The sequence below is a fragment of the Gossypium arboreum genome, chromosome 8 (assembly GCF_025698485.1).
Source record: "Gossypium arboreum isolate Shixiya-1 chromosome 8, ASM2569848v2, whole genome shotgun sequence".
Classification (NCBI taxonomy): domain Eukaryota; kingdom Viridiplantae; phylum Streptophyta; class Magnoliopsida; order Malvales; family Malvaceae; genus Gossypium; species Gossypium arboreum.
Genome location: NC_069077.1, coordinates 140759643 through 140786560, shown reverse-complemented (window position 1 = coordinate 140786560; position 26918 = coordinate 140759643). Strand labels below are relative to the sequence as shown.

The 26918-nt window shown below is 32.4% G+C and overlaps 3 protein-coding genes across 5 annotated transcripts; 1 reads left to right on the top strand and 2 right to left on the bottom strand.

Annotated features, from left to right (window-relative positions):
• The first annotated feature begins 1560 nt into the window (after positions 1 to 1560).
• On the top strand, positions 1561 to 8733 carry LOC108467677 (zinc transporter ZTP29). 3 transcript variants are annotated; one of them, XM_017768410.2, is made up of 13 exons: positions 1561 to 1699; positions 1926 to 2032; positions 3419 to 3477; positions 4123 to 4215; positions 4324 to 4413; positions 4877 to 4958; positions 5322 to 5377; positions 6361 to 6417; positions 6852 to 6892; positions 7209 to 7276; positions 7555 to 7611; positions 7741 to 7858; positions 8406 to 8733. In XM_017768410.2, exons 2-13 carry the CDS (start codon positions 1969 to 1971, stop codon positions 8449 to 8451), a joined length of 831 nt encoding a protein of 276 aa, XP_017623899.1. In that variant the 5' UTR covers positions 1561 to 1699; positions 1926 to 1968; the 3' UTR covers positions 8452 to 8733. The 3 variants fall into 3 exon arrangements, with proteins under 3 accessions (XP_017623899.1, XP_017623898.1, XP_052887795.1); XM_017768409.2 differs by having other exon boundaries at positions 1581 to 1699; positions 1921 to 2032; XM_053031835.1 differs by lacking the exons at positions 1561 to 1699; positions 1926 to 2032 and having other exon boundaries at positions 3461 to 3477; positions 4136 to 4215.
• A 1460-nt stretch (positions 8734 to 10193) lies between these two features.
• Positions 10194 to 16965, bottom strand: LOC108467609 (outer envelope protein 80, chloroplastic-like). The gene is made up of 16 exons (XM_017768317.2): positions 16214 to 16965; positions 15257 to 15350; positions 15004 to 15086; positions 14810 to 14907; positions 14642 to 14711; positions 14021 to 14111; positions 13525 to 13606; positions 13357 to 13392; positions 12353 to 12506; positions 12142 to 12282; positions 11875 to 11945; positions 11708 to 11786; positions 11521 to 11636; positions 11120 to 11267; positions 10769 to 10838; positions 10194 to 10536 (listed from the first exon to the last, which is right to left on the bottom strand). The coding sequence occupies exons 1-16, from the start codon at positions 16811 to 16813 to the stop codon at positions 10382 to 10384; spliced, it is 2088 nt and encodes a 695-aa protein (XP_017623806.1). The 5' UTR covers positions 16814 to 16965; the 3' UTR covers positions 10194 to 10381.
• Positions 16966 to 18427: 1462 nt separating this feature from the next.
• On the bottom strand, positions 18428 to 23054 carry LOC108468037 (uncharacterized). The gene is made up of 14 exons (XM_017768887.2): positions 22779 to 23054; positions 21804 to 21926; positions 21674 to 21720; positions 21521 to 21591; positions 21130 to 21243; positions 20866 to 21041; positions 20687 to 20775; positions 20130 to 20247; positions 19949 to 20022; positions 19820 to 19867; positions 19483 to 19636; positions 19211 to 19315; positions 19016 to 19126; positions 18428 to 18832 (listed from the first exon to the last, which is right to left on the bottom strand). Exons 2-14 carry the CDS (start codon positions 21885 to 21887, stop codon positions 18656 to 18658), a joined length of 1368 nt encoding a protein of 455 aa, XP_017624376.1. The 5' UTR covers positions 21888 to 21926; positions 22779 to 23054; the 3' UTR covers positions 18428 to 18655.
• Between the last annotated feature and the right edge of the window lie 3864 nt (positions 23055 to 26918).

Genomic DNA, 26918 nt, shown 5'->3' with positions numbered 1-26918 from the left:
TCAAAAGTCGTGAAATATGAATTCCATGAATAGAAAATTCCGGGTTTAAAACCGTCATAAGTCCTTATATTATTTTCAAAATTAGAATTTAATCCCTGTATTTTTATTTCTAGGAATTCAATCCTTTTACTTTTCAAAATTCAACATTCACGTCTAATCGTTGACACTACTAAAATTATTTTGCTAGATTCAAGTTAATTACAAAGTTATTTTTCTAGTTACATAGCTACTAAGTGATTTTTTTTCTTTTCAAAATATCACCCAACAATTTTAATGAATACTTTCTAATAGTATTAACAACTAGACTTGAATTTAAAAATTTATAAAATAGCGAGACTAAATTCTTGAAAATAAAAATATAATGATTAAATTCCAAATTTAGGAAGAGTATATGGACTGATGGCATATTTTAACCAAAATTCCGAGGATGCCACATATAAAATTTTCGGGTTAATTTTATTGGATGTTCTCAAACTATAGCTCAAACTTTAAATTAGTCCTAAAATTTTAAAATATTTTAATTGAGTCTTTAAAGTCCGTCATCAAATTGGTATTAAATATGTTAGCTCAAATCTCTTGTGGGTATTAAAATTTACCCAAACCTATCTATATTTATAAATGATTAACCTAAGTATATTTTAGCCTCGTCCATATTATTTTTTATTTTTTATAATAAAAATTTATTTTATTTTTATTTAATATTTTTCATTTATTAAATTTTATATACATGCAACTTTTTTTTTTTTAATGTTTACTTGAATGCATTTATTATGAAGTACATGACATATAATATAATATAATATAATATAAACTTAGAGAACAAGTTAAGTCAGGTCAAATTTGGGCCTTGAGCCTAAGCTCTACTCATATTTTAAGCGAGTCTATTTTTTTTTGTCTAAGCTCATTTTTTGGCCTAATATATTTTTTTCCAAATTCTTCCAATTTTTAGTTGGAGCTTCAGGCTTGGACGGGCAACCCGACCCTTGAACAAATCTACTTGCATAAGAGTCATGTTAATTTATGAACTAAAAATAATCAAATTGAAGAACACGAACTAAATCACAAACTTACGAGACAAATATCAAAATTTGACCTAATAGATTTAATTGCTACCGTTTTAGTTTAGGACTAAAAATTTTAAAATTTAAAAAATATATGACTAAATTGAAGGTAGTTTAAACTGTACTGAACTAGCCGGTTGGACCAAAAATCGGCTAAGGTACCAATTCAAAGGAGACATTGTACCAATTGACTCAATAATTGGTACAGATCGGTTGAACCAAAATTTGATATATATTTTTTATTTTTATGAAATATTTAATGCTTTATCTAATTGAATTAAACGAACCTATTAGGCTAGTTGAACCGGTGAACCATTTGCCTAATTGGTTCGACTATCGATCCGGTTCAGGAAAACATGGTAAAATTGACCAAATTAGAGTATAAAACACTAAATCCACACCTTATACATAATACAGGGACTAATAGCATAATTTAACCAAAGCCAACAGTCAATGCTGAATATTTTTTCTATCATACTTTATTCATTCCCTTTTTATAGAGCATTTTATATATGTCCAAATTTATGGGTAATCTACTTGCAATATTCAATTAATTGCAGAAAAAAAAAAAAAGAAAAAAAAGAACAATTGGTTGAAGCATGGAATAGACTGTAGAGCAAGAAAAATGGTGGTTCAAGGTATTAAAAGAACAGAAAAAAACAGCATGAAATCATAGCTCCCCTATTTCTTCAACCTCTCTATTAATTCATCTCTTTCTTTTTCTTCAATTATTCCTTCCTTTTTGTTGTCTTTATTTAATCCTTTTTGGGGTTGTCATTATCAGTCCAAAATCCAAAACCCCACCCTTAAATTATCAAATTCCCACTCCCAATTTGCTTATAGTTTTTCTTTTTCAAAGTAAAGGAAATAAAAGAGATATAGAACAAAAAAGGAAGCAAAAGTTTCCATGGATTCTCAGGTTTTGGTGGCGCTTGCTCTCTCTCTCGTCGGTGGATTGAGTACTTCTCTAGGTGAGCTCACCAGTTTTTTTTCCCAATCTTAATAAGCTATTTTTTTTATCAGTAAAGCCTTAATTGTTTCATTGTTATGATATATGGGGTTCTGGGTACTTTGTACTTTGTGGTTTCTTAATGAATTTGTATGTAAATTTCTTCCATGTGCGAAAACAACTGTTCATATTTTTGTTTTGAAATCTATTCAACACGATGGAAGTTTTATTTGTGTATTGGTGTATTGGATTTTATCTATACAAATGTGATGGCTTTGTGTTGAAGTTCCAATACTGTGAAAATCGTAGTATGAAATTACAAATGTTGGCAATTGGTGAAAACATTTTAGTTGTAAACTTGGTTATTCGTGGGTGTATTGTTTAACGAGAAAGTTTCATGCTAAGAGCAGAGAATTCCCAATTTTCTTTTAGTAATTTATAAAGTTCTAAAACTCAGGCTTCTGTTTGAGTGTCTGATATGGGTATGTTTAATTTTTTAAAGAGTTTTTCATGTATTTGGAGGATTCTAGGAGAGTCATGTACTTGTATACTTCTCCGAATATGCATAAAAAAAACATATATTTCAAGAAAAAAAAATGAAGATTCGAAGTAACATTGCTTTTATTTGTTATATTTTCATGGAGATTTCAAATGTCGCATTTACTAGTCTCGGTGTTCTACAATGACAAAGAATGTTAGAGAGACCGTAAACCCTCGCTGTCTTTGTTAAACAGAGGAAGGAGATAGATCACTGATTGTGGATATATCTGAGATTAACCTCTAGGCTTTGTAGTTAGCTATCAAGCAAGATTTAAAGAGCTCAATATCTTGTAGAAAATGAGTTGGCATGTTGTGCTCGAACTATGGGAATGATTTTTTTGCTTCAAGTAGTAATGCAGAAAGCACATCCTTGCATCTCTGTTAGCCCTATTGTCATCCCCGGTTTCATAATGGCTTCGACTTTGTTGTCGAAGGAAGTGCTAAGTTTTTTTTTTTGTTTGGTGTACTTGGTCTCGAATTTGTTTAGTTAACAACGTTATGGTGTACTGAAAATTTTTTTTGATAAGTTTAATACTTAAGCATAAAACAGTATGTTATTATCTCTAATTGTATAATATCATTGTTTCTGTTGATTCCTTTTCTTCATTACTTTTTTTTTTTTGTTTGAACATAATGCCCAGTACTACCTCTAGCCCCTCCCGAACTCTTAAATAGGAGGATAATGTGCTTCAATGCACTTGAATCCATGTCCTCCTGGCAACAATGCCGATGCCGATTGAGCTAAGACTCGACCGGCATTTTTCTTCATTACTTATTTGGTGTTCGTTTTCATACAATTAATGATATGCGACTAGTTCTGGAACAGTTTGCTATTTATTCTAACAGCTCATCCTCCATTTTGGAACAGGTGCTCTTTTCGTAATTCTTAATCAAGCTCCCAATTTGAAAATGCTCGGGCTTTTACAGGTAATGCTACAAGATCTGGTTCCAAAGAAGAAGGATGAAACCCTTCATCCAAATATTAGTTACTTGGTGATATTTCTCTAATAGGAGCGTTCAATGCTAATAATTAAATATTGAATAGATTTTGCATTTTCAATAACTTTTCATTGAAAATATTCTAATTAAGTGATTTCGAAATACTATAATCAAATACATTGAGAAAATATTAATTATTAAAAATTTTAAATGCATAAAACACACCATCTTTTTTATTAAAGAATTATGCATTAGAAGGATTGTAGCCTTGAACATTTGTTGGTGGGAATTTTGTTTGCTTAGCTGCTTGGTTTTTTTCGAAGTTCTTAGTAAAAACTTGTCCACCTTATATTTCTTTAATTCGAGAATGCTACCCCTATGTTACTCGGACTCGGGTGTGAGTGTCGGATATGAGTATGTACCTGACACTGGGTATGGTAAGTCTTTCTATTTATTTGAAGGATCTTCAAAAGTCATATCCCCATATCTGTGTGTCGGACAGGAATGTCAGACACAGGTGCTTGATGTAAAGTGAAGAGTCCGAGCAACATAGTGCTACACAACATTTTAAAGAAATATAGATGGATTGTATGCAAATATCTTGTCTAATACCATGGTCTCACCTTAATGCAGGGTTTTGCTGCAGGTCTAATGTTGAGCATATCATTCCTTGATTTAGCTCATAACGCTATGAACTCAATTGGTTTCTTGAAAGGCAACCTCTGGGTTAGCTATATCTTATCACTTCCATTCTAATTGCCATGCATGACTTTTTTCTAGTTCAGGGTCCATTTATGTTCTTGATATCTAATATTTCTTTCTATAACAAAGCAGTTTTTTTCTGGTGTTATCTTCTTTGCTGTGGTTGCCAATTTTATACCCGAGCCTACCCTATCTCACAGTTCTGAGGTGAAAGGCAAAAAGGTTTGGACTATTTTTGTGTTATACATCTTTATTTAAACCAAAAGGTTAACATATGCCATAGGTCCTTATACTCTTTCTAAATTTGAAATTTAGTCCATGTACTTTTATTTTCAGGAATTTGGTCCCTCTACTTTCCAGATTTTAAAATTCAGGTCCAATTGTTAATTTTTTTTTTTTGAAATTTGTTGGTGTGACATTTTGAAATAATAATAAAAAAACTCACTTGGTTGGAATATAATTAAAAAAATGACGTTATAGTGAACCTGAATTTAATAAAATAATCTTAACTGTATCAACATTGGACATGAATTTTGAAATTTGAAAAGTAGAGGGACTAAATTCTTAGAAATAAAAGTACAGGGACTAAATTCCAAATCTAAGAAGAGTACAGGGACTTATAGCATATTTTAATCCCATTAGTATCAAAAGGTTCATTGACTGTTTGCTAATGATTTGAGAACAGAACAAGGGTGATGAAGGGGGCAAGGATATGATGAAAAAGCATCGACGGCAGGTTTTTTTCAGTGGAATTATTACAGCAATAGGTAAAGCTGTCTTGTAGTGGAATTTGGTTCAAAATTTTGGATATTTGACATTTCATTTACAAATATTCGGGGTATCTGGTTTGAAATTTTGGCAAATTTTCGTATTTTTAGTATTTGGTTTTGCTCTTGCAAAAAAGAGAAAAAAAAAAGTGTGAATATTTCATTATTTTCTTTCTCCATTATGTATATATTTTTTCTCCTTTATATGATATTAGGACAATAGTTATTAATCTCAGGGTGGGAGACTCGACATCTTAGTTCCCTTTGAACCCTTTTTGGTCTCCCCTATTTCCTTTTTCCTAACCATGGGACATGCTCATACTGGTTTGAGTGACTGAACATTTTTCCTTTTATCAATGGCAGGCATAAGCTTGCATAATTTTCCCGAGGGGATGGCAGTTTTCCTTGGATCCATGAAGGTAGGTAGTCCCAACCTCCTTTATTCAAATATTCTTAGCTGGTTAATTTTGCAGCTTTTTAACTCCAGAAGAGGTTTTCTTGAATGATAAGTTACCTTTTCATGGTTAGCAATGGTTGTTGATTCGGAAATCTAGATGCTGTTTTTCTTAAATGTTATCAACTTAAATTATCATTGTTATTCAGTGATTTTTCCATGATTCTAGATTATTGATGTGCCAACGATTTTGATTGAACTATTCTGAAGCCTATAAAAACTCGGAAATTACACCAGGAGAAGGTTTTCTGCTAATAGGAAATACTCCTCCTGTGCCAATAAAAATATCACAGTTGACATTTTTCAGGTCTAACTTTTTAAATGCCTTCATTTATTTTAAGTATTTTAATTAATTAAATTTTATAAAAATATATTTGAAAACTACTTCATTGAAAGTTTCTATGATTTTTTTTCAAATTTTTATCCATAATAAATTTTAAAAATAAGAAGTCAGCTGAAAACTTTTTACTACTAGAAGTCCAAATGTGACATTTCGTAGGACGTAGCCCAAAGGACCCTTTTTACATAGAACCTCTTTGTTGAGGTTGGGGGGTTGATTCCGATGCCAATTATAACTCCTACTCCCCACTCCCAAAACAAAAGCCGAATGCTACCATGCCAAGTGATATAAGATGGTGAGCAATTTATTAGTTCATGGCTGTAATTTCCATATACAAGTCTGCAGAATATTGGGAATATTAAAGTCGGAATATACTCGTCAGAAAAAAAAAATCTCAGTATTAAACTTGCTTTGCTATTGTTTCGCTTTGAAGGAATATCTTCTCGATGCTAGCAACTCATTGGTTGAAATGGTTCATTCTTGTTAGCTAGGAGAGGCTACTAATTTATTGTAGGAAGTATTGAATTGATATAAATTTCTAGTTGAGATCCCACAATTTATATGTATGCTAATGAGTCTCTTTTTCTTGCCTAATGTTTCTCTTATAGGGCCTTCGTGTCGGTCTTAATTTGGCTTTGGCCATTGCTTTGCACAACATCCCAGAGGTACATACTCTTTAATCCAGTAAGCGGACCTTGAAAGCGACCACTTAAGTGGTCGGTTCCTGGTTTAACTAGTTCAAAATAATCAAAATAAATTACGTTTTCTTATATGTATATTGAATTTAGTGATTATGATAACGGTGTGCATTTGGTTGATTATTTTACAACTGCTTTATCAATTACCACGGTGAGGTGTATATCCGATACCTTGTAAAAAGAAAGAATTAGAATCCAGTTTCAATGAACAAGAACCAGTCTAATCCGTGATACATGTGTATGCATGCATGCTGAACTATTTTGTTAATTGATTAAAAATCGGTCATGCTTACAAAATGCAATAGTCTAATATCTTACAATATAATTAATGCATACATACATATATATATAATAGAGTGCAAGTTTTTTTTTTCCTTAACTTCTTTATGTTCATTTTATAGGGTGTTGCTGTTGCACTGCCTGTTTATTTTGCTACACAGAGGTGAGAGTTTATTGGGACACCGGTCTTGAAATTCGGGGTTCAAATTTGACAATCAAATGGTTAGAAAGTAGGGATTTCCAAACTTGTAGGTGGTAGGTCTGAATTTATTTGGCACAGTGTGTGAGAATTAATACTTAATGATAGGACAATAATCGTGGAATAATGGCTTGCTCATCTATTACTAGCTGATTTTCATCTATTCTAGTCATGATAGTTGGATTAATTTGCCTGTTATGGTGCAGGTGTTAGCGTAAATGAACTCGAACTTATTTGTATGACGAAACTGTTAACTGGTTGGTTTTGTATTATTTGTCAGCAAGTGGCAGGCATTCAAGTTGGCAACTCTTTCTGGTTTTGCGGAGCCTCTCGGCGTTGTAATTGTTGGTAAGCGAATAGTAAATTTTAAACATAAAAATTCTTTTGAAGAAGTTAAATGTTCATATTCTAACAGAAATGTAAACATCGGTTATGAGCTATAAGCTGTGATATCATGAAAGTACTGGAGCAATAGTAAAATCACATCCTCTTTCTTCTTTTGTGAATCGGGAATGGCTTTTTTTTTTTTTGTTGAATATAGTTTGCATTTAGGTTGAATTTATAGCCTATTTGCTTTCAAGATTTCGGATTATCTTTGTTGATTTATCTTTGTTCTTGCACTGCAGCTTATCTGTTCCCGAGCAGCTTAAGTCCCGAAATTCTCGAGGGCTTGTTAGGATCAGGTTTGTCGTACCATCAATCATTCGTATTGGATTTTGGTTCTGGAAAAAAAGAATCTAGTTTACTGTGCTCTCTGATATTATCATCTAGTGAAAATCTCTTAACTCTAAATTTATGTTTAAAATTTTCAGTTGGTGGGGTGATGGCCTTCCTAACATTACATGAAATGCTGCCATTGGCATTTGACTATGCCGGGCAGAAGCAAGCTGTCAAGGCTGTGTTCTTCGGGATGGCTTTCATGTCTGCAAGGTAACAAGCTTCTAATATTCAGTTCTTAGCTCATATATACACAGGCACTTTGATTCTTGTTATCGTATCGAAAGATTAATAGTGCACAAACAATGTTCCAAACTCGATGAGGAACAGAAATATTAATCCAAGGCACATCATGATAACACAAAATAACATGGGAAAAAACAGCATTTAGCAGAATTATCGGTAAAAATACCATGTAGGCCCCTGTATTAGGAGTCAGATTGCATTTTTTCCTCTCTACTCAAAAAATGGCAAAATTAGTTACATTAGCATGAGTACGCGTGGCACGCCACGTATAATTGTCTAGCTATTTCATCAACTACGTCAGTTTTTAACAGTAGAAATGGACAAAATTTTTAACAGGAAGGACTAGTTTGCTCTTTGATCTAACTTATAAAAGACTAGTCCAGTTTTTGAATAAAAGGGAGCAAAATGCAATCTAACTTCAGGTCCCCATGATACTTCTACCCAATGAAACTTGCATTATATATGTTTGTTTTCTTACGAACTTTGACATATCTTGTTTTGGTTTTGTCTGCAGCCTATACTTTCTCGAACTAAGCTTACCGAAGGACATGAGCTTGTAACCTCTTTCCATATGAACAAAAAAATGTTGTAAATTCCTGAACCAAGATGTTTTATTTAGTTGATTTCTCTGATAATTTTAGCCAAACTATGAGATATCTTAAAAGCAAAAAGGATGAACAGCCCCAGTTTGCAATGTACATAATTTGTTTCCTTGTAACAACATGAGCATTGAAAAGGGGGAAAAAAAAGAGGGGGTTACAAATAAATTTATGGATACTGTATTTTTATATACCTTGACTGTTTAATTTCCTTACAAACCTCATTTTTATTTCTTTAACAAAGTGCAAATTCAGATTTGTTATATCTGATTTTTTATTGAATCTTGCATCTCTAATTGGCACAATTTTTAGATTAGTATAGTTATGCAAGGTTAAAATATGCTACAAGTCCTTGCACTCTTAGTAAATTAAGAATTTAGTCCTTATGCTTTTATTTTCAAGAATTTAGATTTCAAAATTTTAGTTCAATTGTTAATGCTATTAATTGTATTTGTTAAATTGGTTAGTGTGATATTTTTAAATAAAGAAGGTACCCATTTAGTAACAATGTAATTAAAACGTTTCAATTAACTTGAATTTAACAAAATAATTTTTTAAGATTAACAATTTAACTTAAATTTTAAAATCTAAAATACCAATTCAAAATTTAAAAGGTTCAAGTTAATGCTCAAATGCAGATTATTTTTTTATCTAAATCATTCGATTTTAAGGATTGAGCTTTTCTTTGTCAAAGTGTTGAATAGATCGAGTCATTTTAAGTTTAAATCGCTTATAAGTTTAATAAATTTCAAAACACTTGTTTGGCTGTTGAAAGGTTGAGTTGCAATACTATTGACCCTAATAACATGTTCATAACAAATCCCTTTTTCTTCTTATTGTGCTTTGATTGCTGTTTATTAAAATAAGTCCATTTTTATATGGGAAATGACATGAAACTACCGAATTCTATGCAATTTCATCCATTTGTTTACTTGACCATATTAGAAATGGATATTTAAATCCATTCAGATAGTCAATTTAATCCTTGTACTACTAAAAATTTAAATAAAGTTAAATTTTAACAAAATTTATTATCTAAAAGAAAACTTGAAAGTTACTTTTTTTCCCATTTTGCAATTCAATTTTAAATTAAATATTTGTTTTACATGACCATAAAAATTTTAAAATATTAATTTTGTTAAACAATAAATCACATTTTAAAAAAATAAATTTAACCCGTTAAAATTTGATCTTATTTGATTCTTTTTATAAATAAAGGGATTACATCAATATTTTCTACATCAAACCCAGTTTCTACATCGAACCCAGTTCCAACCGGTTTGATTAAAATATCATTGATTTTATATAAATAAAAAATCCAACCAATTTTTTAGCCAATTTAACCGATTTGTACTAGTTCTCGAATTAACTGGTTCAAAACTCTTCTCCCAATCGGTACCCAACCAGTTCCTGATCCACCCAATCCAGTTCAAATATCTTTGTATTACATTGATCCATGTAATAAACTTAAAAAGGACTACTTTGAATTAGTGCCTATAAAATTTGACCAATGCCGCTAGAGCAGGATTCATTTCAAAATCATGCATCAAGTAGATTTATCAAGATATCCAATGACAATGCCGACACATGTTTAGAGCAATGATTAAAGCTCTCATCAATAATTTAGATGACACGAGTTCAAATTATGTCATCCTTTGTCTCCCTTTTTCAATGACAACATTATATCTTACAAGTCATTCATGTATTTGTGACGAATTCGCTTTATTATTATTGTGTTTTATTTATTTGTTCATATCGTTCAATCGTGTCCAAAATTGTCAAATCTAAATAATATAGAAATTAATTATCCAAGAAAGATGGACTTAAGACTAGAATTTATAATATTATTATCATTTTGGTCATTAATGGACTGAAGAAAGCAGTTAAAAGTTTATTTAGGATTGCCAAATGCAAAGTGAAGCCTCTTAGCAAACCTGTCATTGAAAGCATATTCAAGACGCAGAAGTCCTAAAGGCGAGTTCAGTCGGATACCAATCCCGTATCCGTATCCACTCCCGCGCTTATTCCTCGCAGCGGCTGGATTCCCTACAAAAACCGACCTCAACCAACATCTGTTAGTTTACACAAGGAATTTCATTAAAAAAAAAAAACCAATCCATTATATAATTGAATTCATTTTAAAAGACAATAACTTAGATCCAAAAAGACCCGAACTTGATCCGAATTTTCTTCGGCCACCAGATTGTCACCTAGAGGTGTTTGTATCATACCATTTCTAATTGTTTTTTCCACCCAAAAAAAAAAAAAAAAGACTTACCTGGCACATTGGGGCCTGACCATAGATCATGTCCATAATCAGCAAAAATAACTCCTTCCACAGGCCCTAGCTGCACAACAGCAATCGATAAAAGAATAAAAATTAAGCTATTATGTAGAAATCTCTCGAGCTATGTTACTTGGACTACAATATGAGTGTCGAATATGAAAATGCGTCCAACAAAGGAATTTGATACTTCAAGGAAAATAGAGTGATAACAACATAGCTCATAAAGCTCAAAATCATGTAGAATCAAGGTGAAAGGTCTCAAACAAAGGCAAGTCGAAGGAATACAAAATCCGGACCTAAATATTCAAGCAAAAATAAGAGGCAGAATTGTTAAACACCTACCATTTTTAAAGAAACTTCACTGGAGCCAACTACGTAAGATTGACCAGAGCCTACAGCACCTTCTTTATAACCTCTCACGCTGTTCGTTCCCCCAATAGCAAAGGCTTCATGAGGAGGAAAATTACCCACTACATGTCCACCCGACAATCTAGCAAGCAAAAACAGCACAAATCAGCAAACTATAAAAATCTCTCTCCCTTCTCTATCTGAATTCCGTATAGGGGAGATATATTGAAGTTCACAGTCAAACCAACCAACCATTGAAAACTTAAAAGTTTAGAAAGCAAATTAAAAGATATAGAAATGTCAATTAATGATTATCCTCACAAATATACACAACAGAAGTGATCACATTTCACACCATGTACAAAGAAGTACATTGTATACAGTAAACATAATACCTTAGAAGAAGACGAGCAGGACCAAGTTTAACACTTTTACTCACACGAGTATTCACTCTGTTGAAGTACAGCCAATCAGGCATGACAGGAAGTCCTTGTTCCATGTTAATTATAAACTGCAAAGGTAACAGAAATGAGGCCCATCCATATTATAAGTGATGGAAAACCACAGGGTACAGATGCTAACCATCGAGGATCCTTTGTTACCAGAACCAGGATAGACACACTCAACTTTGGCCAGTAACATATCGTCATATAGCTTACCACTACATTAAGAAAAGGGGATTTCATAGAAGATTAGCAGCAAATGAAACCATAAAAGTAATAACAAAAGCAAATTTAAGAGACACATACCTTGCCGTGAGTGGGCTGCCATAGAAGTCTTTAATAAGTGGATTTTTTTTTTCATCATGAGCACCTGCGCGCTAAAATATTAAAAACAAATCATATAACTGAGACATAAGCCTAATCCTCCCAAAAATGAATATCAAATTCAGATTCAGAATGAAAACTAAATTTAAGGCATTACTTTTCACAAAGTTAGTTTTGAAGAAAACTGAGAACAGGATGCCTAGCTGACAAGGAAAAAAAACCCCTATCAAATCAAGTAGCACGCTCTACCTGAAAAAAGAGCCCAGCTGTTCCACTCCATTTTGGCCTGAGTGGCCGACTAAACTCGACACCGGCTGTTACACGGCCAATGCTGAGACTGCTATTATCATGTTGGTTGCCATGAACAAGTGTGCCAGAGCTTCTTGAATTCTAACATAACCAAAATAGCTCAGATAATAACCTATCTTTCAATCATGCAAAGCGTAAATTCAAAGCCCACCTGAACAGTTATAGTTCTAGATGTCTGCTTGTCATTTCCTTCAATCCAGGGGTCTGTGTAGTTAATGCGGAATGTAGAGTCAATTTGGCCCCTCTCTAAGGAAACATTAAGCTTTTGGTTTTTTCCAAACAAATTTCTCTCGGAGTATGCAAAACTGCAAATAGGAAATAATAAAGTATGAGAGAAGATAAACAACATATCACATGCCTCAACATATATAGAGCAGAATATAATTCCTCTCTTTTTTATCTCAGTAACAATTGGGGGAACCGAGAAAAGCAGAAAGTTCATAGTGACAAAACAAGACCATACGTGCACAGTAGCATATAAGAAAGCTCGCACCATAGAAACAGGAATAAAATAAGGAACCAAGATGATGGAGAAAATTTAAAAAGACCTCTTCAGTCCCTGTCAAATTCGAAATTGAGCAAATTGATCCCTCTCAAAAAAATTGAAGCAATTTAATCCTAGTGTTAGTTGCTCACTTTCGAAATTTACAGGAATTAAATTGCTTTGATTTTTTTGAGAGGGACCAATTTACTCAATTTCAAAATTGATAGGAGCTGGAGAGGTCTTTTTATTTGGAAAAAAAATAAATGGAAAGAAAAAGCAGTGAATAAATACATCACTGTAAATATGATTTTCTCGTTCAGTACTGGTGTAACCTGGCTCTGAAACATGCAACCCCACAAAAGCAACTTCTATTATATCAACTACTATGCAAATAATGGGTTGATAAGGACCACTAAGAAATAAGAAACCCTTGTCCACAAGACTGACAACCAAAGGAATAGACCAAAGTTCTGATATGAGTAAAGGAATAAATTAACCAATGTGAACTACATTCCATTCAATAATTGAACTTGCTCCTTGAAGCATGGCAAGACATTCACAGAGATCAAACATATCAATCATTTGCACTAATCACGTTATCACAATGAACCCCAGATGAAGTAAGATGAATGGAAAAACTAATCAGGCAGAAAAGCAGCTTGCAATATTACCTTCCAAAGAGTCCTGATAAGAGGTCACTTGTAATCCTACAAAATTAAAAATTACTTCAATAAATGTTCATTTAGATATACTATAGTATAATAAGCATTAAGTCTGGTAACTAAATTAGGTGAGGTTAGAAGCTAGGACATGTAGTATTGCAATTCAACTAGTCTTACCCACTAGATATTCCAGCACCAGCAGAAAAACGACCACTTGGACGCTCAACAACATTCATTATCAAATCAACCTTACCAGCATCTACAATGTTGCACAATCCAAACAATAATCAACAAGTAAATACATAGAAAAACACTCAAAATATTAACACGAAAGCACCATAATAATATGACCAAGCAAGTTCAGGGTAATGCCCTAGGACCAAACCCTAAGCACAATTATTGCATAATATTTATGGTTAATGTTAGTCAATAATAATATTCCACAATATAATTCCAAAGACATTCTTGTTATAGCATAACTATGTGTTTGCAAATTCAGCTTTAAGTCAGGTAAGGTCCTCAGCATGAAACGAAGACTAAAAACTAAGGAGATTGCACATCAAATACATTTTCCAGGAATTAGCTTAAACATTTTGTCAACCAGTTCAGCATGTCTCAGAATACTATATCCAGTATTTGCATGCATGTGTCTTTAAAAGATATATTTCCTCACCTCCAGCTGATTGAGGAAGGATACTGACATCCATGAGACTCATAGCTGATATAGCATCCACATCTCTTTTTCCTTGAAGCCTACTATACACCTGTAGGATGATAATTTAAATGAAGCAATCCAAGTTAGTTGGGACAAATGGCAATTTCCATGGGGGAAAAAGCACAAGGAGGCCCTTACACTAGGAGCCAAATTGCATTTTGCCCCCCCTACTAAAAAGATGAGCAAATTAGTCCATGTACGTTAGATCAAAAGAGCAAACTGGTCTTTCTATTAAAAATTCTGTCCATTTCTACTGTTAAAAATTGGTCTTTGCATGTCAGCATGAAGTATATGTGATACATCACGTGTAAGTGTCTGCTTATTCTGTCAGCTACACCAGTTTTTAACAGTAAAAATAGATAAAAAATTTAATTAAAAGGGTCAGATTACTCTTTAATCTAACATGCAGGGATTAATTTCCCATTTTTTGAGTAAAGGGGGCAAAATGTAAACTAACTCCTAGTACAGGATACTTTTACCTTCCATGGGCATACTCTTGGATTAGAATAGATAACTCTTTAAGACTTTTCATCAATTACATGCTCATTTATGTACGAAAAGCTAGATCTAGGGTCACACCTGCCCCTTCTTGGTTGTGAGTTGGCTAAGTATTGTTGCAGGCTTTGTCTTCCCCTTAGTTGGTTCACCACTGAGACAACATCAAAACATTTCTGGTCATACAGTACATCCTATTTAAGTAAATGCACACCCAGGTGCAGGTAAAGCAAACTGAAGGGAGGTTCTTACGTTTTTCGATCAAGGAAACGTACGGAAATATCATTGACCTCTGATTCTGCAACTTTTAACCTAACGATACCCCCAGAAAAGATATCAACTCCAGAAACCTATAAGGTCAAAGAACAGTTTGTTGAACATGATTATATTTAAAGATCAACGAAGAGAACATTAGCATCTCCAGTTAAAAAAGGCAAAGCACTAACCAAACCAAAAATACCACGGTCCATATACCATCCATTGATAGAACTAATTACTTGATCTAAGCGCTTGAGATTTACCACTTTTCCTGCACAACTTGACACCATAAGCGAAAATAATGAAGGCGTAGCATGACCAAAATTAGAAAGCAGTTCATTAATCAGATAATCTAAAATGTATATACATCCATACTTAAGAATGCAAAAAGAAAACCTACCATGTCCATCACGAAAAGCATAATGCAAAAAGAAAACCTACCATGTCCATCACGAAAAGCATTCTCAAGAAACTTTGATGGCAAAACATTAGCTCCTTCACAGACCAATCCACGTAACTCTTGGTTTGGTTCAACCTTATGCCACAAGAACCCAATTTCAATTAAATCAGTTATATATACACATAAGATATACGCTTATATTGCTCAAAACAGAAACAATATGACAATGAAAATAAACTATGACACATGTGGAAAACCAACCAAAACCAGCATTGCTCCTTTTACTCACTCCACATGGTATCTCATTGCATGAAGTTTTCCTAGCAACACTCTATGAAGTAACCATGTGCTCTGCTTTCCTGGAGACAGTTGCCAACAAAGGCAGAAAAAAGGTGGCACAATGCAGCCAATTCACCTCTTGAGTGCCAAAGAGATCGACCACCCCAAGCCCCCAACTCTACACTGATCATATTGAGCTAAGTGTATAGGTCTATGTACAAGTATGAAGAAATAGCATTTGCAGCCGCTGTTCTGCAGTAGCAACAGCCTCAGTGTCTTCAATAGGCTGCTTATTGAGAATTTGAATCACACTTAGTGCCAGGGGCGAAGCTAGAGGCGGCAGGCAGCGGCCCTGGCCCCAAAAATGAAAAATTCTCTTTAGTCCTTTGAGTATTTTGTAGTGTTTAAAGTTAATTTAATGATAAAATTACATTTTGGCCCCTCCTAAAATTTAAAATTCAATTATGCTCTCTCCAAAAAAAAGTTTATAGTTAGTCCCTTAAAATCGAAAATTTTTACATTAATACAAGGACGAAATTATGCTATCTCGAATATTTATAATTCAAATTCGTCCCTTAAAAAAATCTGACTTCGCCCCTTGCTTAGTACCATGTAAAAGCCACACAACGTAGCAGTCTGCTACATGTGACATTTTCAACTTCAAGAAAAAAATACATTCAAAAACTCTAATTATGAAGAAATAGCTTTGGATAACATACTTGAAACACCAATCTAATACCGTCCCGCGAGTCAACAGCCACAGGCGTACACGACGAGAAATAGCCGCTATCAATGATCCGGTCCACATCTTCTTGTACCTCCCAGGCCGTCAATGCTGAGTTAGCTCCGCAAGCTTTCAACGCGTTAAGAGCTTCCATTTCGAGGTCTTTCCTCTCCAATTCCTCTCCATCTTTGTTCCTAACCAGAACCTCACCAACTAGGACTCTCTCCTCGCCGAACGGACCTGCCGTTGCCAAATGTCCATCCTGAGTCGACTCTGTCGAGTCCGGTTGAGTCAACGACAAGAAAGCGGAATACAGTAGAGGCGATCTACCAATGCTTTGTTTTTCAGCTGCGAGAGACACCGATGCAAAGCATAACAAGGGAGATCTTCTGGTACTCGAGCGAACTCCTAACTCGGACTGAGCTGACACATTGAACTGAGTCGAGTGATGTTTTACATTGTTGAAGCGATTCCTGAGCGAGTCAATGAGTTGAAACGCCAAGTGACGAGTTTCGGTGAGCTGAAAAGCTGGAGTTTGTGAGAGAGGGATTTTGAGAGGAGAAGAGGTGAAGGAAACGCCGTCGTTTTGATGCATTGCTGATGAAAAACAACCGGAGATTGTGAAATGAGATCGAGATTCAATTTGATTGCAATAAATACCGTGAAAACATTAAAAAAGAACTGATCAGGAAATAATTTTTGGGTTCGAAAACTTCGAGGGACATCACCAAAATTTTTTTTTTTAATTATTACAAATATGGTTTTTAGTTTTTTAGTCCTTCAAAATCTCGATAATTACATTGTGTCCGTCTATTTTCAAAATCAAGTCAATTTGGATAGTAATCATGGGGCAAAACTCTTTTCAGCACTTTTTTCAAAATCGAACCGAACTGGTTGAATTTGGTACCAATCCAAAATAAAGGGTCAGCCTAACTGGGTTAGTTGGACCGATTCATCAAATTGGTCGATTGAACTAATAGTTGAATCGATTAAACTATTTTTTTAATAATTTATTCAATTGAACCAGACGAATGATTTAACCAAGATGATCTAATATTATTTTTGAAGGTGAATATACATGAGAGATCCCTCTATTATAGGAATTTGATCAAATTAGTCCCCCACAATTAAATGGATCAATTTAGCCCTTATACAATTAAAAAATCAAATAAAGTCAAATTAGAATAGAATTAACATTTATGCATCATTTGGTTACTAGTGTAATAACATGATTGAAAAAATTTATTTATTACATATGTATTATAATAGTTAAATATAAAATAAAGAATGATTAGTATAATTTTAAACTTGAGTGAAACTAAAAGATAAATAAAAACTCTTGTAAAAACAAAATTTGTTCAAATTATGGATAAAATATTACTAATTAAATTAATTTATTGCTAGCTTATATATTAACATAAGTAAAAAAAATCCAAAGCATATATTTAGCAAAATTAATATTTTTAAAGTGTATATTTTTACAAATGAATTTTAATTTTAATATAATTTGGACTCATTTAATTTTTTAATAATATGTGGACTAAATTAATCTATTTAATTATCCAATCCCTCTAAGAGAACAACCACCCAAATGCTTTAATCCATTTGAAGTCTAATTATATTTTAATTGTCATTTGTTGGAGTGCATATACTATTGAAAAGGACTTAAGTTTCTATTGTCTTTCCCACGTTCCTCGGAGGGTAATATGTGATACATTGTCCTGACGTCCAGGGTAATATGTGATACATTGTCTTGGGGGGACCTCTCTAGCATCCTTGTGTGCGCTGCTCGCGATGGACCGTGATATATTGTCCGGGTTAAAACTTTACTGGTGACTGTAATGCGATGAAATCTTTTATCTCATAACTACAGCAATTAATTTCACCGTCACTATTGTTTCCAATACAAAAGGGGTAAAGAGTCTTAGTGAGTTTAGACTCAGACGCTTCCCCTCTATCTATGAACCTATAGGTAGCAGAGGTACTGAGCGTCTGACAACATAATAGATCAACAATATCTTTACAAACATACAATCAGTGTAAAGAAAAAATTACACAAGCAAGAGTTTATGCGGATCAATTTAGCCCTTCTACTATTAAATAGATGAATTTAGTCCTTGTATTATTTAAAAAGAATCAAATAAGAGTATAAAACCAAATTGGAATAGAGTTAATATTTTAGTTTAGTTTGAATAAACTGAGTTCCAAATTTTGTGAACTGAAAACCCAATTCAATCTAAATGTGTGTGCTTGTGTGTACATATACACATAAAAACTAAAAATCCATAGCACAAAAATGATAATTTGATCATTAAACAGGAGGTTCTTGGTAAAGCTAAAAACCAAAAAAAAAAAAAAAAACCTATAATACTGAATCATCTCTATTGAGATGTACGTTTTTTTTTAACTCAGCTTGTGTTGGATAAATTACTAAAGTTTACCAACTAGCCAGTTGTTTCTGGATTTTAGAATTATTAGAAGATTTACCCCCTTTGTCTTTGTAGGAATTTCTAGATGTGCTATTCTTATGATGCCCTTTGCGAGCTGCTGCCATTGCTCGTCGTCTCTGCTTCGCCAAACTCTTCACAAGTTCGGTGTCGTCATTTTCGTCACCCTGCAACATGAAAACTAGCTTTAGCAATCTGCTTCTCTATCAACAACCTTATCATAATCTTATGCAAGAAAACCATTCGAGACTAAAAGCCAAAAAACCAAACCAACAAAGATGCAGCTTATATATTCAAGAAAATATAGATAAGAACATAGTTGGAGCAAAGACAAATACATATACATATACCTCATTGCTGCTCAAGTTTTGACTTTCAGGATCACCACTCTGGCCTACTTCAGGGCTTTGGAGGATTTCAACTACTTGACCTTCCTCATTACATCTTGAAGTTGACTCTTCCTGAATCATTTTTTGAATAATCAGTATCCACATTCGCATAACTCAGATTCATGTTCATAATCCAAAAATACAGGAATAACACACCTGATCTAAGTGCAATGAATCAAAGCCCTTTATATTTGTTTGACATAACTCAGAATCATGTTCATCATCAGAGACATCATCCTCTTCAACATCACCTTCAATGAACTGCAGAAAAGTAGCATTGGCTGCAATCATTATGTATGGTATGACATCCTATGAAAGTCTGAAAGACTGAAAATTTAAACATGGCATGCTTATAAAATAATTAACCAATACATAAAAAAAGAACACCCAAAATGGTAAAAATTAAAGTAATGCTTCACCATACGTACTTTCTGAATGTCATCCTCATCTTTTCTCGTAAATCCACTGGCAGCAAGCTCCTTGTCAAGAAAACCAGCAGTTTTGGTTATTGAAGAAAAGGAAGGTCTGCTACTTTCATCATCATCAATATCATCAGAGCATTCTTCGAAGGACAAGTTGAACCTAGAAAAAGCATTGGAATGATATAAAACGCAGAAGTTGTTGTGTTTAAATACAAGAGGAGGATATTTACCATGGCCAAAATAACTACGAGCTTTGGAATTTAACAATGCCAACAGGTTATACATAATCATCATATCATTATCATACAAAATGTAATATTAAATTAGAAAAGAAATCGCTGACCTCTTGCCAAAAAACTTAAAAATGCATTCTATATCACGATCAAAGTACCTGACAATAGAAACTTGGAAACATAAGTATATAACAACTAATTCACAATTAAAACGAGCACAAGAACTGGGAACAGCATACATCTGCGCATTACGGTGTGAAACAGATACCATTTGGGGAAAATCAATCATTGTCACCTTTTCATCATCATCAATCTACAGAGGAAATTTCAGAAAACATATTATTAAATTAATTAAAGGAAAACTGAACCAATTTAATGACATGATCTTACTAAAGTTGTAAGCGTGCCTCAAAGGATTACCATTATGTTAAACTCATTGAAGTCACAATGAATGAGACCATGTTCTGCCAGACGAACAACAAGGCCAATGATTGTTTCAAAAACTGTCTCTGGATTTTGCAACTGTTTCACCTGAACACTGCATTATGCAAAAGAAACTACTAATCCAAGACATCTAAGCCAAAAGACAGTTAAAGTGCCCAAATGTCTAAAGAGAGAAAGATAAGAAAAGGAAAAGGGGGGAAAGCAGAGAGTAGCCATCAACACATGATGAAGATAAACCTAGAGTTATCTGCAATTCTAACAGCGCAGAGAAAAAACATTTAAAACTGCAACACCAATTAACACTATCATAGTGTCATCGGTAAAATTGGTTTATTGAAACAACCAAGCATGCTCTCATCAATTCTTGTGAACTCATTTCATGAGAAATAGGATGAAAAGATTATAATTCCATTCACTTTTTCCAACTATCAATTTTGTTCATTCACTTCAAACTATAGATGCAAAAGCCACTTCACATGCATGCAACAGGATTAAAAGCAAACAAATGCAGAGGATTAAGGAGAAACCCTTACAGCGGATAACCTTGGATAAGTGACATAACAACACAATGTCTATTACAGTCCACAGCATTTGGTACGGGAAAACCATGCTCTTCCAAAGCCTGATAAGCAAAGTGCATGCATGAGTCCCAACTTTGTTTGCTACAAGAAAGAAGCAAAGCAGATAATGGCAAAAAAAAAAAAAAAAACACCTTCATAAACGCAAATTCCTTGAGTGCAGCTAACCGAGACAAATAGAGCCAGTTAAAACTACTACGATGTCTCAAGTAATCACGCTTAGATTTGACAGCCCTAAAGGACGTTCTACCGAGCCTATGCAACTTCATTGCCATCACAGTACCATCTTCATTGGAAACCTCAAAGATATCTTGAACAAGCAAAACGTCAGATAATTTCAATAACTGTCATGAAATATTAAAATACACAAACTGGTAGATTTTGATAGAAAGAGTTACCGGACTCTTTGCCAACCCCAATTTGACGACCAACAGCAGTAAAGACTCCGCGGTTGACCATGGTTTTAATGGCAAGGAAATCATAGCCAAGGTAAGTGAGACGAAAGCCATCATCTAAATTTAAGAGAGAAAAAAAGCTCTAAAAGTTATTCAAAAGCAAAATACATAATTGTTATGCTTGATTATTGCCTTTGCTACTTACTTTAAGCTACTTGAAAAGTTCAGATAAGGCAAAACTAAAACAATAATCTGATTAAAATGTAAACCAATTCCAACATGCTTATTCTTCAAAAAAGCATGCACTTCATTTTTCCAGAGATAAATAGAAAAATAACATTCAACCACGATCTTTAAACATAAGAAAGAAAAATGAATGAGGGTAAAAACGAACATTTGGAAGAATCATGGTGCACTAGCTTATGCTTGAGTAAGTTCTTCAAGACCTTATAAGTGCCTCCATGCCTGCAATTATCATTAATACATTTTATTATTTACAAATAAAAAAGGCATAATTAGTTATAAATCAATATAATATTATAATTACTTGAGGGAAGCAATACGACCGATGAGGTCTGAGGGCACGATTTCATGCTGAAAAAGAAAAATAAAAATAAGTAAAAATTAATGATGAAAATAAATTTCAAAAAGGAAATAAAAGCAAAAAATAAACTCACATTTCTCATGCCCATCTCGACAGCGGTTAGAACCCTAAAATCATCTTTGGAGAGATATCTCAAAACATCGACATCCAACTTCATCTTGTTCTTTCTTCTTGATGATTTATTCTACTTCTACTTCTGCTTCAAAACAAGAATTTCAGTTGAGCAAACGAAGCCAACAGTGAAGCGGCGTAATACAGACAAGACATTGAAAGAAGCAAAAGCCAAAAACCCAAAGTTTTGTTTTTTAAGTAGTGTTGGTTTGAGCCTGGAAGATTTCAATTAAACTTAAGGTTTGGATTATTTAGGTTCTAAACAGATTCTAATAAGAGTTTTAATGTTTTTGCAAGCCTAGTAAAATTAGAAACCACACATTAACATAAGGAAAATTTTTCATATAAAAATTTAAAAACTCCATAAGTGCCATATAATTTTTCATATAGGGGAATGCATTTGGTTGGTTCAGTTTTTATATGGCAATAACCAAATAAACTAACTAATTATACAAACTGAAATAACCCAACCGATTTGAAGAGTGTAACCAAAATAACCAAACCGAATAAGACCGATTCAGTTTGGTTTATCAGTTTTTAATTGCAAGTGAGTCCAACTATAATGATGAAACAGTCAAACTCATACTAATGAGGTTACAATGCCTGGAACATCGGTGAAAAAGAATCAAAACTCAAACGAAAATTCACCATATGATTTAGGAAGACATTTAATTAAGCATAAAACATACTGAGAACCAATTCCATCAAAGATACTCCATTACTTCATCTATTTCTTATTCTTATGAACACTTTCGTTCTCTTATTCGAAATCCTCTTCAATCTTCACAAAGACTACAAAAAGGTCTCCGTTTTGATTCATAAAAAAAATAATAAAAAAAAAACTATTATCATTAACCCAAAGCCAGCACTACAGCAGAGAATCAATACTAGTCGACAACAAAGATCCTGATATATATACTGTTCACTTGCATGTTACCTTTGTGGTCAAGGCGTGAAAGACGATGATGGTGGAGCGGTGGAGGACGAATGAAGTACGATGGTAGCGGCCTGGTGGACGCCGGAAGGTGGTGAGTGTGACCGTGTGAGTGTGTCGGGCTGTCGGGCTGTCGGCACTGGGAATTTTGGGGTTTTGGGAGATTAGGGACTAGATTTAGACGTTTTGCTTGGTTTTTATTTTTTAGGCATTTTAGGGTTTTTTTTTTCTTTTTTATTAAATTAATTGTCTGTAATATAAGTTAATTTTAGGGCAGACTACCTAGTTAGTAACCTAACTTTTAGACGCTTTCATTTTAGTCATCTAAAATGAAATCTTTGCAATTTAGTCATCTAAATTTTAGGGCGCTTTCATTTTAGTCACTCAAGTATTAAGGCCCCGTTCTTCATTCCTTTTTTGATAGGTTTTTGCTCAAAAAAGTGCTTTTTTCTTTAAAAGCAATAGAGAATAAACAGCAGTGTTGAAATTTTTTTTAACTTAAATTAAGCACCTTTGCACAGATGAAAAAGGAAAATTTTTTTACTTTTCTCAGCCAAAAGTGCTTCTTGACTAGTATTTTACTATTTTAACCTTGTTGCTTTTTCGAAACCTTAGAAGATTTTTTCCCCTTTTCTTGTCTGAACTTTACTTTTCTTCTCTGATTTGTTCCTCTTCTCCACCATCGGTGAGTTTTATCTTTTCCTTCTCATCTTATTCTCTTTGATTTTATGAAATAATTATGAAATATAGTTTAATTTTTTCACTTTTTTTTTAGCTCGGTAACGTCGGCATCCTATTTTTCTTCATATTCGAGCTTCTCAATAATTATGAAATAATTAATATTAATTACTTAGAAATATTTAAAATTAATATTATATATTAAAATATTAACAATAAGTTATAATAAATTATTTTTTATATTTTGCTAAAATATCATAATATTAACTAATTTGAACATTATTTAAATACATATTTGTTATTTTATAATATCGTGTCTAAAATGGACATTTTACTTCTCAAAAGCACTTTTTGACAGTAATACTTAAATTTTTCAAAAGCACTTCTCAAAAACATTGCCAAACTGGCCCTAAATCTCTTACAGCAATTAGTTGTTCACCTCACATTATGTTTATACTTTCATTTTGGTCCCCCAACTTTTAGATTGCTTTCATTTTAGTCACCCAAAAAATATTTTTTTAAGTATTGATTGGAATAAAAAAAGCAGTAGAAACTAAAATAATACACAAAAATTGTCAATTTGTACTTATTTATCCCATTGCCAAAAATTCTTTTTATTTAATGTCGAAATTTTAAATTTCAAAACATCAAAATAAATTGAATAATTTGTTGAAATTTTTTAATCCATTGATAACATCAATCGATTTATTACTGTAATATTAAAATTAATTAATTTAATTTCCTTTTAAATTTTAAATTTTAAATTTTCATTTTATATTTCAGATTACCCTTAATGAAATCAACTCGAATAACTCATATTTAATAATTGCCTACAAAACTTGAATTGTAATGACCCAAAATCCACGGGCACCGGAAAAGTGAGTTATAGGGCCTCGGTCTTAGTGAAATAAGTTCGAAAATAATTATTAAAAATATTTATAAGCCTAGTGGTGTGTTTAATTAGGATTTAATTAGGTGAAATTAGCTTAATTTAGAATAATTAGCAAAAAGAACTAAATTGAAAAAGGGTAAAAGTTTAATTCTAAAGTAATAGAAAATAAAAGGATCAAAATGGAAATTAAGCCATTTACATAAATTGAGGCTGCAAATGGAAGAAAAATCAAGATTTTTCTTGAATGTATGTATTATATATATTAAAATTATTATTATTATGGTTTTATAATTATTATGATTATTTAATGAATATTATATTTTAAATAAATTAAATAGTTGATAAATATATGGTAATAAAATATACATGTGTAAAAATTATATTGGTACATTTGTAATTTAAATACTAAATTACTTATAATTTAAGTAAAAAGATATTTGTTAATTAAATAATTAAATTTTTAAATTATGAGATTTTTGTTTGAGAAACAAATTAAATAATGACAAATGTAATAAAACTATTGGTACAAATGTAGAAATAAATATGTGTACAATTGTAAAATATGTAAATGATGTTAAAATAGATATTTAAAATAAATATATTATAATATATGCTAATTAAATAAGTAAAGCAAATAAATATAAAAGAGAAATAAAGAAACAAAAGGTAATAGAAACAGAATTGAAAACGGCAAGCAGGGGAGAAAAAGAGAAAGAAAAAGGGAAAGAAAAATAAAAGAGAAAACTAAGGATTTGAAGCTTGGAGTTAATTTGGTAAGTCAATTAAGTCCTTTTTAGTTAATCTTGATGTTTTAGAAGCTTTGAAACAAGATTTTGATGAAATTAAGTTGATAGTTCAAGAGTTCATATGTTTCCAAATATGGTTCATGTTGGACAAATTATGGAATTAGGGATTTAATTGAATGAATTCTAAGTTAGAATTGATTAAGGGATTAAATTGTAAACTAGGCTATAAGTTTTATGTTGTAGGGACTAAATCGAAGAAATTTAGAAATTAGAGAAATATGCAGGAAATTTTATAGTTAAATATAAGTTTAGACAAAATTTGAATAGAAAAAGAGAGTGAATTGGATTAAGAAAATAATTAAGTTTAGTTAGGATTAAATTGGGAATAAGGTAGTAATTATTTAGAAATTTAATTATTTATTATAATTAATGCTGTAAATAATAATGTAAATTACTATTATTTTCGTAGCTAACAAAGAACCTGAAGCATCAGCATCAGCATCAAGAGGAAAGGAGAAAGTCATTGAGGACTAAAATAGGAGAATTACAGTGTGTATTACTATAATTCGAATTTTAATTATTATTGATTGCTGAATTTTTAATTGTTGTGTATGGTAAGTAAGACTTGAGGTAAGTATGTGAAATTGATATGAATATTGAGTGAAAATGAAAGTGATGCAAATTGAATCAAATTGAATTGAATAAGTGAATTATGGAATATGTGATTATTTGAAAAGTGTGTTGATTGAAAAATGAATGGTGATTTGAATTGTGAATTGAAAGTGATATGGAATTGGGAAAGTGAATTGAATACCCTATTAACTAGTCGGGCTGAGTCGGATATAGTTGGCATGCTATAGGATTAGAAGTGTTCAGGGATACTTCGACCTCGAGTCGATGAGACACTGGGTGTCACTATATTTCTTCGGATAAATTCGATGAGGTACAGGGTACCAACTTTACTTCGGCTATTCCGATGAGACACTGGGTGTCAACTATTGCTTCGAACTATCCGATGAGGCACTGAGTGTCATTTGGTGTGTTTGGTTGGATCCGTGTATCCGCCAAAGTCCGAGTTTATGTTAATAGGGTGAAAAATTAAAATGTGAATTTAAGGCATTGAAAAAAAAAAAAAAGAAATTGAATTATGAATAGAAATTAGAATTGTGATAGAAAGAGAAAAGTATGAGCTAAATGTTCATAAGTGGTTTAAATTCAAGTTTGTGAAAAATACATTGATTGACGAATAATTAAATTGAATTGTTATTATGAAATGATGAAAAAATAAATAAAGTATGAATTAGTATTTAAGAAATTAATTGTTATGTATTTTAATATTTATATTTTTATTATTGATGATATATTTTGAATTATGGCAATACCACTGAGTATATCCATTCTCAGCGTACGGTTGTTTCCGTGCGCAGGTGAGTAGAAGTCAAGTGTCCCGGTTCAGCATCCATAACAATCCCGACTCCAACACAAATTTGGTGATGTATATTTTTCTTTTGGGTAAAGGTGGCATGTACATAGGTGTTGTTTAGTCACTTGAATATGTACATTACTTTGGGTAGTGAAGGATGAATTATAAGATTTAGATAGTTAAATGAAATGGTAAGGAAAGTATATGATATTTTGATACATGAACATTAAGTTGTTAAATGAATGAAGTTTTAATCAATTTTGAATGATGCTATGATTGTTATTAAATTAAAAATTATGTTAATGATATAAATATTAGTTATATGAATGTGAAACATTGGTGTTGGTTGTTTCGGTTTGAATTTGCAGGGGGTTTTAGGTAAAAATAAGCAGAAATACTGCCGA

Coding starts and splice junctions, on each gene's coding strand:
- LOC108467677 (XM_017768410.2), top strand. CDS start 1,969: ATGGATTCTCAGGTTTTGGTGGCGCTTGCTCTCTCTCTCGTCGGTGGA. Junction 3,478..4,122: donor AAATGCTCGGGCTTTTACAG/GTAATGCTACAA, acceptor ACCTTAATGCAG/GGTTTTGCTGCAGGTCTAAT. Junction 4,414..4,876: donor CTGAGGTGAAAGGCAAAAAG/GTTTGGACTATT, acceptor ATTTGAGAACAG/AACAAGGGTGATGAAGGGGG.
- LOC108468037 (XM_017768887.2), bottom strand. CDS start 21,887: ATGAAGTTGGATGTCGATGTTTTGAGATATCTCTCCAAAGATGATTTT. Junction 21,592..21,673: donor GGTCGTATTGCTTCCCTCAA/GTAATTATAATA, acceptor TGATAATTGCAG/GCATGGAGGCACTTATAAGG. Junction 21,244..21,520: donor GCACCATGATTCTTCCAAAT/GTTCGTTTTTAC, acceptor TCTTAAATTTAG/ATGATGGCTTTCGTCTCACT.
- LOC108467609 (XM_017768317.2), bottom strand. CDS start 16,813: ATGCATCAAAACGACGGCGTTTCCTTCACCTCTTCTCCTCTCAAAATC. Junction 13,607..14,020: donor CCTTCCTCAATCAGCTGGAG/GTGAGGAAATAT, acceptor GCAACATTGTAG/ATGCTGGTAAGGTTGATTTG. Junction 11,787..11,874: donor GGCAGCCCACTCACGGCAAG/GTATGTGTCTCT, acceptor TTCTTAATGTAG/TGGTAAGCTATATGACGATA.